This window comes from Polypterus senegalus, chromosome 12 (assembly GCF_016835505.1).
Source record: "Polypterus senegalus isolate Bchr_013 chromosome 12, ASM1683550v1, whole genome shotgun sequence".
Classification (NCBI taxonomy): domain Eukaryota; kingdom Metazoa; phylum Chordata; class Cladistia; order Polypteriformes; family Polypteridae; genus Polypterus; species Polypterus senegalus.
The window spans coordinates 48917592-48930649 of NC_053165.1; the positions used below are offsets into that span (position 1 = coordinate 48917592).

The 13058-nt window shown below is 41.2% G+C and overlaps 1 protein-coding gene across 2 annotated transcripts in view; it reads right to left on the reverse strand.

Moving 5' to 3' along the window:
- cfap100 (cilia and flagella associated protein 100) overlaps window positions 1–13058 on the reverse strand; it is a 48762-nt gene that overhangs the window by 31747 nt on the left and 3957 nt on the right. For both annotated transcript variants that reach the window (XM_039771111.1, XM_039771110.1), the window contains exons 3-7: window positions 9823–9909; window positions 5401–5504; window positions 3084–3273; window positions 2687–2754; window positions 530–693 (exon numbers count right to left, since the gene is read on the reverse strand). In XM_039771111.1, the coding sequence (XP_039627045.1) occupies window positions 530–693; window positions 2687–2754; window positions 3084–3273; window positions 5401–5504; window positions 9823–9909 (613 nt within the window). The remainder of the gene's footprint in view (window positions 1–529; window positions 694–2686; window positions 2755–3083; window positions 3274–5400; window positions 5505–9822; window positions 9910–13058) is intronic.

Sequence of the window (13058 nt, forward strand, 5' to 3'; positions counted from 1 at the left end):
TCATGAAGCTGGAAGGCAGTGGTGCTTTATCCTGATTTTATTTACGCAACATGTATTAAATCTTGCATTTACATAATGTATTTTCACATGTGTGCATCAAAGGATCACTACCACCCTGGGATACCAAGGGGCACAATCGCGGACTCTTTTGCCTCTTTTTCCACCTATAGCTCTGAGAAGATGCCCATTGAGAGCAACTGACCCCGCCCTTTCCAGGCCACGAACTATAAAAGCAGGGCATTCCCAGGTGGCATCTCATTCAGGAGAGCTCCAACCCTACAGCCTCACTGAAAGCCATTAAACTGCTCCTAAACTTACATTTTGCTTTTGTTTTCTTGTTACGCCTTTGTGCGCTTGTCTATTTGAGCAGACTTATTACTTTGAGTATACGGGGTGGCCTGGTTGGGACCCCAATATTTCCTCTTGACACTTCTCTTCCCCTTGATTAATGACAGTAGTTAATTGCCAATACAGAACTGACACTATTAGAATAAACACCTTGACGTTCATGTCAATGTTCAATACCTACTTTTTAATTGCTTCCACTGAGTTTCTGTCATTCTCTTTCAAAAATTCATCAAACATTGCTGCATCGTTCTCCAAAAACTGTTCAGCTTTTTCAAGCTTCTGCTCCTCCAGCATGGCCACTTCATCTAATTTGCGCATCTCATCTCGCTTCACTGCCAAGGAATACTGCAAGAAATGAATAATAATAATAATAATAAGACATTAAAAATTCCCCTCCATTTCCCTCCAGAAAGCGTTCTCTTGGAGCAGTTAAACCGTTACAGGTGTGCTAAAAAGCGCCTCTCGGGGTCTTTTCTGACCATTGCTATCAAACAATCCAGTGCTTCCACCTGATATGCTTGTTAAATTTATTTTTATTTATTTGATTGATTGATTGATTGGCTGTATTATTTGTCCTTTCTCTATTCTTGTTTTTTTATGTTACTGCTGCCATAAGCATCTGAATTTACCCTTGGGATTAATAAAGTGCATCTAATCAAATCGAATATAATTTTGTTCTGAGTTCTTCACTTTTTTGTACCCTTGTCCTGTAACACTTGTTCCCAAACAGTCCCCCAGATGTTTACTTAATTATGATGTCATTTTCTTTTTTTTTTTTTTAAAAAAGTGGCTTTGATGAAACACTAATGAGCCCAAAAGCAGGTTTGCTTTTTAACATATTATATATATATATATATATATATATATATATATTATATATATTATATATATATATATTATATATATTATATATATATATATATTATATATATTATATATATATATATATATATATATATATATATATATATATATATATATATATATATTATATATATATATATATATTTTATATATATATATATATATATATATATATATATATATATATATATATATATATATATATATATATATAGTGGTGAGTGGTGCTTATGCCTCCTCCAGACCACGAGGGGGCGACCGCCCTGGTGGATTTGGGGACCACGGGAACGGAGCTTGGAAGCTCAACCCTATAGGGGCCCGTGGTCACCGCCAGGGGGCGCCCGAATGCCTGAGGATAAAAGGAGCCGCCTCCCTCCATTCGATGGCTTGAGTTGGGAGCGGAGAAGGACGGAGCTCGGGAGGAGAGGAAAGGAGGCGGCTTGAAGAGAGTGAGGCATTGTGTTGAGGCCTGGACTTTGGGGGAGTTTGTGGCACTTGTAAATATGGACTGTGTTAATAAACGTGTGCTGGGTGAACCACCGCTGTCCGCCTGTCTGTGTCTAATATATATTGTAATGGACAGCTGGGTCCCATGCATGGTCAGGAAGACCCTGCTGTATATGGTCCGGGGGAGCAGCCATGGACTCCTTAGTACCTTCCCGGGGACGCTTGGTGGCAGCCTCCCCTGGTTGATGATGCCTCAGTTTCCTGAAGGGTTTCATGGGAGATGGAGTTCTCCTCAACCTTGTGGGGACCTGGGATGGCCGCCAGGGGGCGAGGCACAGATTGTTAAGCCCAGCTGGTTTAATCATCTACCCCACCTGGGAGTGCGATTGGGAACAGGTGAGCAAGCACCAGGAGGACTCCTGGGAGGACCATAAAAGGAGCCAGCAACCACCACTCGGGGCCAGAATCGGGAGGAAGAGGGTACCTGAGAGGAGTGGTGGTGCCAGGGGAAGGATTGCTGTGTTAAAAGTAAGGTGCTTTGGGACTGTGTTTTACCTGTGGGTTTCACGGGGAAGACGTGCCCCACAGGGGAAGAGTGTTTGGACTGTGTTTAAGTGTTTCGGACTGTGTTGGGCCTGTGGGACACGGGGGAAGAGAAAATAAAAAGATTTCTGTTTCAATTTACACGTGCCTCAGTGTGAATCTGTGCCGGGTCGGGTGCATATATAGCGCCTTATTCACAATATATACATATGAGGGACATTCAAAAAGTTTCCACACTTTATCTCTATTTATTAAGAATTTAAAAAACAAATTACATTACTTTTCTACATAGTCACCTTTGTTTGCGATGCAATTTTCCCAGCGTCATACCAACTTTTTAATGCCCAATTACTACTACTCCTCCCGCCTTCACTGTTTCCAACAAAAATACGAAAGTGTGGAAACTTTTTGAACATCCCTTGCATATATTTTAATGGTATCTATTAGTTATTTCCCAAAGCAATCACTTCAATGTTGTATTTACCTGCAAAAGAAACATTTCCCTTTTCTTTGCGATGTATTCATTTATGCTTTCTTTTTCTACATAGCGATCTGAAAGAAACATTAAAAATGGGCAGTAAAAAACAAACATTAGCTCAGAAAATGACTCACTGCATAGTATGCACTTTGTCCTTCTTTATAAAGAACGTACAAAGTCTGCATTAACCAGTTAAAAATGTCTCTGTTATATACAGGTTTTATTCATGTAAACAACATTGTGTATTAAGTCAGTACATTTGTGAAGAGCAGCTTTCTATGTCAATAGGAATAAATGAGAATATCATTCGATTTTAAATGTTTTAGCTTCATAAGAGTTTATAATTCAATAACATGAGCTCCACTAGGACTCAATTCTGAAAGCAGTAATCTATCGGTAAAACCTTTGGTCATGGCGAGCTTCCATGAAGTGTCATCTTTAACAGCTGCTGCAGTCCCCTCTTCAGCCTCGTCTGTGGTTGCCCCATTTTCTTCTACAGACACTAATTCCCTTATAGCTGCACGCTTGGCATTGACTCTGCCTGTATAAGTTATTTTTTCATGTATTTTCAGCTTCTTATTCTGTTCATGTTCCTAGAAAACCAATAAGAACAATTAAAGCTGTAGTAGTAAAGTACAGAAAGAATATGAGGTGAATGCTTTCTCTTTAACTTCAAGTTCAGTTAGAATTCTAACAGTGAGATAATGTAGTTATATAAGATAAGGAAGACCTACACTGATGAGCCAAAACATTACGGTAACCAGCCTAATATGCTTGCTGCTCCTCCATGTTCCATCAAAAACTGTTTTGAGGCATGGACTCCACAAGATCTTTGACGGTCTCCTACGGTGCCTGGCACGAGGATGATAGCAGCAGATCCTTCAACTCCTGTTAAGTTGCGAGATGGCGCCACCATGGATCGGACTGGTTATTCCAACACATCCCACAGATGCTAACTTAGATTAACATCTAGGGAATGTGCAGGCCAGGACAACACCTTGAACCCTTCCTCAACAATTTGTGCAGTGTGGCAGGATGCATTATTCTGCTGAACGATGCCATTTCCTTCTAGGACCTGCTACAGTAGAGTCTCGCTTATCCGACATAAACGGGCCGGCAGAACTTCGGATAAGCGAAAATGTCAGATAATGGAATGTGTTAAGAAAAAGCCTATTAAACGTCGAACTGTGTTATAATTTGACACATTACAAACCTAATACAGTGGCTCGGTTCACAATCGTCTCTGAACACGTACAAATCGGGTTATGACCAAAAAGTACACCAAACTTTTCCCTCTGTTCAGAACGACACACTCTGTATAGGAACAAGCCAGTTTCCCTTTCGGTTTGTGCGAGCCGATGATTTCCGCACATGTTCAGTCTCTCCCTGTGCAGGGAGAGAGAGCGAGAGACACAGACAGACACACGCGTGCATGCACACACACGCGAGAGAGAGAGAGAGAGAGAGACACACACGTGCGCGCGCAAGAGACACAGACACATGCGCGGGCGTGCGAGAGAGACACACACGTGCACGACACACACACAAGTGCATGAGGGAGATGCACGCGCAGATAGGACTGGCCACATAATCCACTGTAATCATGTTTTACAACAAAACAACTGAAAAAGTTAACTGAAAAAATGAACTTAGCAACAAAAAATTGACAAAGCTCACGCTCGCAACTTGCAGTTCTTGTTGCCGATTGATGCATTTTTTTTTTTTGCGGTGGGACGTCGGATAATACAGAATGTTGGATAAGCGAGACTCTACTGTGCCTGTTCTGCAATGATGTTTAGGTAGGTGGTACACATCACATTAACAACTGCATGAATGTACAGACACAGAAAAACATTACCCTAAGCATCAACCTCCTTCCACTAGCTTGTCTTCTTCTCACAGTACATCCTGGTGTCAGGTCATTCCCAGGTAAACAACATATACTATATATGTACCTGGCCTTCCACATGATGCAACAGGAAGCAGAATTCATCCATCGGACCAGGCAACCTTCTTTGATTGATCCAAGGTCCAGTTCCGACACTTGCATACCCAATTTGTGATGGTAGACTTGGGCTACCTTGGGCATCTTGACTGGCCTGCGGCGGAGTGGTGGCCCTTATCCGTGTCACTCAGATCTTTACACATGCCCATATCTTTTGCATTCAGTGTATACTAGGAGTACCTAAAGTCAGCTTACCAACTGATGTATCCCTGACCTAAAGACGCGCTATTGTTATGAGATAGTCAACATCATTCGCTACCTGCAGGAGTGGTCATGATGTTTCGGCTCATCAGTGTAAGTCCTGAAGTATGTTAAGACAAAAGTTTCAAGGTAACATAGTAAGTAATATTCGCAGATCAAGGTGCTGGAAAGTGGCTCTGCAAACCTACGCACCCTAGTTTATATACACTGAACACATTCAAACGATGATCAAAGCTTAATGAGTAAAAGTCAAGTACTCCATAAATCAAACAAAATGCAGGCCTCAGTCCTGCACAGCACACCAGCCAAAAGCAAGGCATCTTCTTTTCCACCACACAAACTGGATCAGTTCTAACTAAGGCCCTTTAAAGTTTGATGAAAGGAATTTGATTTTGCTGGAGATGCATTGACATCACATGATTATCAAATATGAAAAGGGTTCATGCAATAGAATATTCATCAACCAGTAGGTGTCACAGAGTCTTATGGTTAAAGAAAGTGAGCCCATACTTACTAGCTTCTTTTGTTCTTTTTCCTTTTCTCTCAACTGGAAGATATCACAATCCCGTGGGATCTTGAAAGGGTTTTTGGAAGTGGGAAGATCACCTTCTTCAACATCTAAGAAAAACAATTTTGGCGTTTATAACATCCATCTATCCATTTTCCATGCCAGATGTAAAACATTTAAAAATGTGCAATTTCCCAGGACCCTAAAATCGAAAACAGGTAGATGGATGAGTGGATTGTCTTAAAAACAGACAAATGTACAGATGGAATAAGCATTGCTCTGATGGATAGATAACCAGAAAAATGTACCCACAGACACATGGAGGAATGGCTGGATGAATTAATGAGTGGATTGATCGATAGATGGTCATACAAGCAGACATATGAAGGGGCTTATGAACAAATGGGCCGATGGAAGAATGGGTGAATGATGGAGTCAGAAGCAGACACAAAGCCTGTCTCGGCAGCATCAGCGGCAAATCAAAAATCCGCCCTGGGTGGGAGGCCAATACATCAGAAGGAGTACAAACACTCATAGCTGGCCAGTTTAGGACCCCTCTTAACTTAGCCGGTATGTCTCTGGGGGTGGGAGAAACCTGGAACACCTGGAATTAAGAACATTGCAGACAGTACGTCTGTTGTATGTGGTGCCTTGCAGCTTACATTGTACTTGTACTTACATTTGCAGTATATTTTCCCAGAAATAAATACTTGCACAGCTGCGGTCTGGAGTGATTCCTGTGACTTGATCAACATAACACTGTCAGTCACACATACAGTACAGTATGTGTCAGAGGGATCACCTTCCAGCCTCATCTGAGGTATGTGATACTCCTCCGGGATGACAGGGGGTCCTCTCACTAATGGTGTTGTCGTCTTTTATTTTCCTCTAAGGGAGACACCCAAAGAGGGTATTTAAGACCAAGAAGCCCCATCCCTTCTGGCTTGAACGATGTAAAAAGCATCGCTTTATGGACCAGAGCAATGACCAGTGTGGAGCTCTCCAAAGTCTGACCTTACCTTTAAGATAGACATTTCCAAGCTGTGTCTTCAAGGCGATTTTTTCTATTTCAGGTGTCATTTTCTATTTTTGTTCTATAGATTAAACAGTGCATCATGGTTGGTAACCCACTTTTTCTTGAAAACTGTTGTCTAGTTCGTCTGAGACAACAGACATCCTATAACCTTTTACTTTTCCCCCTAAATGTCTCTATCCACATTGATAATATAAAATAATATTAACTAACCCAATCTAGTTTAGGGTGGTCAAGGCTGGAGACTATCTTGACAGCATTAGCCTCAAGACAGAAGTCAGTCCTGGACAGGGAATCACCCATCAACCTAATGCACATCTTTGGGATTATGGGAGGAAAGCTAAAGTTTCCAGAGGAAAACCCCATTTAGGCACTGGGAGAACATGAAAGCTTCACACAGACAGCAAGTAGCATCAGTGGAAAAAACTGCAAACTACTTAACCTTCACATCTGTGTGTAAGGTAGACATGAGGCTAAACAGGCAAGCAACTCTCAGTTGTTTGACCTCAAAAAGCAAGAATACTGAGCTTGAGTTGCAGTGAAAAGAATGCCTTATTACATGTAAACATTTTTTTGGGAAAATTGCACAAAAAAATACTAGTGACAAGTACTCAAAAATGTCTTTTATATGTTTACTTAGAATTTTCAGGTAAAAAGTTGGACATTTTTAAGGTAAGGTAGATATTTAAATGTCACACATGCACATGGGGGATGGTTTACTGGCTCAAACAGTGTCATCTGTCAGCCAGATCAGGGGTTGGCGCTCTGAACAGATCCTCTCTCCTCTTGTTTAATGACATCACCACCGGTCCACCCACTTTTGACATCACTTCCAGCAAACCCTGACGACACCATTTTCGGTACCCAAAATCCACCTTCCTTCCACATCAGTCCCTGTTCCGGCCGCCCTGACTCCACCTCTTTCTCCTATCCACCATATTTGTAGAGCAGACTCAACCTGATAGGCAGTTCTGTTGTGAACTAAGCTTCTGTAAAGATGTGTTTCTTTTCTTTTACTGATGTTTTCAATATACGAGGTGTTTTCTGTCTCCTGTATGATTTTTTTTTTACCACAGAAGACACAGATTTAGATTAGATTAGATAAACTTTATTAATCCCATTGGGGAATTCAAAAGGTAAGGTAAGTATACTTATTAATCAGTAGAACATTACATTCTTAAAAATAAATCTCTCTATCCTTAATATCCTTTTCCCAATATACCCAACATCTCTCCTCTGCACATGTCCAAACCAATGCAATCTCGCCTCTCTGACTTTGTCTCCCAACCGTCCAACCTGAGCTGACCCTTTAATGTCCTCATTTCTGATCCTGTCCATCCTCGTCACACCCAATGCAAATCTTAACATCTTTAACTCCGCCACCTCCAGCTCTGTCTCCTGCTTTCTGGTCAGTACCACCGTCTCCAACCCATATAACATAGCTGGTCTCGGTACTGTCCTATAGACATTCCCTTTCACTGTTGCTGATATACGTCTGTCACAAATCACTCCTGACACTCTTCTCCACCCATTCCACCCTGCCTGCACTCTCTTTTTCACCTCTCTTCCACAATCCCCATTACTCTGTACTGTTGACCCCAAGTATTTCAACTCATCCACTTTCATCAGCTCTACTCCCCTCATCCTCACCATTCCACTGACCTCCCTCTCATTCACACACATGTATTCTGTCTTGTTCCTGCTGACCTTCATTCCTCTCCTCTCTAGATCATATCTCCACCTCTCCAGGGTCTCCTCAATCTGCTCCCTACTATCGCTACAGATCACAATGTCATCAGCAAACATCATAGTCCACGGGGACTCCTGTCTAATCTCATCTGTCAACCTGTCCATCACCATTGCAAATAAGAAAGTGCTCAGAGGCGATCCCTGACGTAATGCCACCTCCATGTTGAATGCATCCGTCACTCCTACTGCAGACCTCATCATGGTCACACTACCCTCGTACATATCCTGCACAACTCTTATGTACTTCTCTGCCACTCCCGACTTCCTCATACAATACCACAACTCCTCTCGAGGCACACGGTCATATACTTTCTCCAGGTCCACAAAGGTGCAATGCAACTCCTTCTGGCCTTCTCTAAACTTCTCCATCAACATCCTCAGAACAAACATCACATCTGTGGTGCTCTTTCCTGGCGTGAAAACACACTGCTGCACACTAATCATCACTTCAGTTCTTAACCGAGCTTCCACTACTCTTTCCCATAACTAACTAGATAGATAGATAGATAGATAGATAGATAGATAGATAGATAGATAGATAGATGTGAAAGGCACTATACTGTATAACAGATAGATAGATAGATAGATAGATAGATAGATAGATAGATAGATAGATAGATAGATAGATAGATAGATAGATAGATAGATACTTTATTAATCCCAAGGGGAAATTCTCATGCTGTGGCTAATCAATTTTATTCTCCTGTAGTTACTGCAGTCCTGCACATCCCCTTATTCTTAAATATTGGCACCAATACACTTCTTCTCCACTCCTCAGGCATCCTCTTTTTTTTTTTTTTTACTGTATAGAGCCTGTTACACAACTATAAAAAAAAAAAAAACAATTTGAATAGATGTTAAGAGATTTGTGAAATACCAATGGTTCATGATTTTAAAAGGTCTCTTGGTGCATACAGTAACACCAGTTAAGTCCAGCTTGCCTTCATCTATTAGTGTCCTGCTAGGTTGTCTACAATACATTCCAGATTTCCTTTTTTTTTTCTACAAAAGAGAAAGCTTTTCAAAGCACAAAGAACCAACCTAATATGCAGGGAACCATTCCCAGACTTAAATGGTGCTTTGTCAAGCAGTGGTTTAACAAAGAACCACACAACCCAGTAAAGAACAATACAGTGTCATTAAAGAACCAGGAGAACAACCTAAATGACAACAGGCCAACAAAGCACACCAGTCCTATCCACTTAATTCTTCCAAAATAACATTCTGGCAATGTGTGGCATGTTGAACAGCACATGCAAATACGAATTTGACTGTACACACTGTGCCTGTGGCAATAATGACCTTGTAAACCATGTGCCAGATTCGGATTCAAGAAGCTACATCTCTGACGCAGCGGCACTGACCACCCATGCACAACCATGAACAAAACCAAATGCAATAACCCCCCGTGTCTTAAACCAGTGACAATATTAAAGTACATTTCACACACTTAATCTTTTCTAAAAAATCATTTTAAATAAATTAAATGCTGCTGCCTTCCTCCACTTTTATTTCTCTGTTATTTGGACATTTTTTATTTCCACCAGTCTTTTATGATCTGTAAAGATGAACCTTAGCACTGATCCATGTGGCTAAGTTAGTGAGGTGCAAGAAAATTAAAAGCAATGATGAAAGGGACAATCTACCTGAGATAACAGATTTAGTTTCAGCTTCCAACTTCACTGATGGCAGCGATGAGAGTGGAGCCGAGTGCAGGGAGGTCGTTCTCAGTCCTGCATAAACAATAAAACAGACAAATATAAAAATGAGGAAATGGGAAATACAAAGGAAAACCATCCAGATAGCATCTTGGAAACATGCACATACGGTAAACAGTACACTCCTCAATGTATGCCAAATTCCTTAATGGAGGTCTGTATGTTGTCACACACGTGCACATTGGGGACAGCTCTGGGAATGGTAATAACCCGCCACTCCAGGGGTTGCCATTCCATTATAATTTCCCTTCTTTTTCTCCCTCTGCAGACTGGAAGATTGACGGCTTTACCAATCCTGACGTTAATTCTGGTGTCTGTCCACTTGCACCCACCTCTTCCTGGCGAAAGACCTCAAAGCCGAAAGATATGCCATCTTAGATCATTTCTGTTATGAACTGTGAAGATGTTCTCACAATTATTGTGTGTTTCCTTTGCCTTAAATCATTGTTATATGGGGTTACCAGGGTGGTACCCCAAATCGTTACCGTGATCATGTCTGGTCTCTTACAATTCAGTAAATATTGCAAGGAGAATCAAAAGAGGCCCCAAATATTCTGTAATAACTCTGACTAGGATGAAGTAATCTGAATGAAAAACATGCAGTGTGCTCTGCAGTATATGGAGATTCAAACAATCTGGGATGTCTCTATGTTGGAGCGATGAGGTTGGCACCGGACAGCTGTCGCTACATTTAACCACCATTTGCAGCTTCTGGATACATACCGCCCGTACCCCTTCACTCAGTCACTCGACTTCTCATCAGGATGGTGGTGCACAGTATTGAGCAGCGCATCTTGATGGTGCAAACCTATTGGGTCACCAGTTCGTTTAAGCGATGTCAGAATCAACTGGATGATCATGAGTTAATGGAAGGTTGCTTCCAGCAAGATGGATCAATGAGTTACACATCGGCGAGGAGCATGGCAGAAATTGAGTCCTTCTTCAGCAATAGGGTCATTTTAAAGGGGCTTTGGCCACCACGGTTGCCGGATCTGACACCACCAGACCCTTGGGGTATGCTCAGAGGAAAAGTCTATCGGAACAATCCTCACACTGTGGAAGATTTCAAGGAAAACATCCAACATTAAAATCCTGCTCTTCCCCCCAAGACACTTGCCGATATGTTCAAGAACATGGAGCGGCGAATCGAAATGTGTCTGGTAGAAAACGGACGGCACTTCCAGCATTGCATGTAATGCAATCGATTACACATACATCAAGGTGTAGAGCTTATTTTTTTGGTTCAGATTGTTTTATCCTAACAGGAGTTACAACAGAATGAATCGAGTGAATCTCCCTGTAGACGTGCTGGAATACACTGCAGTTCAGTCCATTCAACCAACTGTTATTTCTTGCTCTAATCTTTATAACTACATAAAGTGAAATGCCTCCATCTGTGCAAAACTTTTTTAAAACCTGGCAGGATCTAATTCATAACATTTTAGATTAAGCATTTACCGTATATACTCGCGTATCAGTCAGGTTTTGAAACCCGCAAAATTGATCATAAAATCAGACCCTGACTTATAAAGCCGTTCAAAAATGTGACACTTAATTTTTTCCTTATTTTTACATCTCCTTGCCTCCTCCAGTCTCACATCAGTTTCTCAGGATCATCGAATTTTGTTGCAGCAGCACAGTTACCGATTTCTTTCGATACTTCAACAACTTTTAATTTAAAACCAGCTTCATATTTTCTTCTGATCAAACGCTCCATCGTAGATGAGAGATGCTCTTACGATAAAGGTGTATGAGGGTGTGAGATATAAAAAACACAAAACAGTGCAAACCTCACTTTGGAATAGTTTGGGTTTTACTGTGTGGTCACGCAGGCACAATACATAGAAGAAAAAAAAGGCTGTGTGCTCCGTGGTTACTCTCTCAGGTGGGCTAACGTTAGCATATCGTAATCTTTTGGACCAATTGCGTAAGTTTTCTGTTTTATACGGCCGACATTATAAAATACCTGAAACTATACAGTAAAATCAAACCAAGACTTATCCACGAGTATATACGGTAAATTGAGGAAGTGGATGCTCTTCCCTTATTTATTGATTTATTAGTTTTACTCTGCTGGCCTGGCTCTCTTTCTCATGGTGGGGTTGGTTTGACTTGAACTTAGTTCTGCAGAATTTGACTTGCTTGTATGGAATGTTATTTGCTTTTAATAAATTCAATACTAAAAAAAAAAAAAAAAAGGAAAATGCATCCATCCACCCATCTATCATTTAAAATCAGCTGTTGCAGACATCCATTAAAAGCACCTTGGAAGAGAGCTCTGTCAGGGTCTTGACACAGTGGCCAAAGAAAGAGTGGGGTCTTCAAGGGGACTTAAAGGTTATTTATTTAAAGATTTAAATAATAGCCAGTCAAATATGTCCAATTCCATTTCTTAGTTTTCTGTGCTGAATGCAATGAACTCCTTGTACAGGATATTATCATGTATTTGTGCATACATTTTCGCAAGGAGCAGAGAGGAAAACAAGCTGAATCCAGAGATAAGAAGGTGGGAACTGGGGCCAATTCTTGTAGCGTTGGGCACGAGGCAGGAGGTAACCTTGGACCGACAATCTGTCTGTTACAAGGAACACAAACGTACACTTGGGTCAGTTTGGAACAGAGCACGCATCTCTTTGGGTTATGAAGAGATGTCGAAGTGTATGGAACAAAACTTCATCCAGGGTTGGTTCCCACCACAAACCCTTGGACCTTAAACTGGGTTAGTGAGTTAGGAAGCAGATGGAAAACCTATGAAGACCACCTCCTAAACAAAGTATGTCTTCTTTGCAAGGACGCATCTAAAACTACTGATGTCTTACCTGCATTAACAGTAATGTAGTAAAATGGATTTGCTTCACACAGGTTCAAGTTAAACAAACATGAACCTGGAGTTGTGCTGCTTCAAGAAATAAATCCTTAGTTAGTGAATTCATTCATTTTCCATACCTGCTTACTCCAATACAGGGTTAAGGCATTTGGTGGTGGGCCAGTGGAGATCTGTCCAAGCATCACCACACATAAGTCAAGAACCCCCATAGATGGGCTACCAGTCCATTTCTGGACCCTCTTCTTAATTCACAAGCACTTTTCCCAGCAAAACTTAAGTAACTAAAGCTAAGCAAGCTATAGACAGAATTCTACATTAGAAAAGTGAAGACTTTATG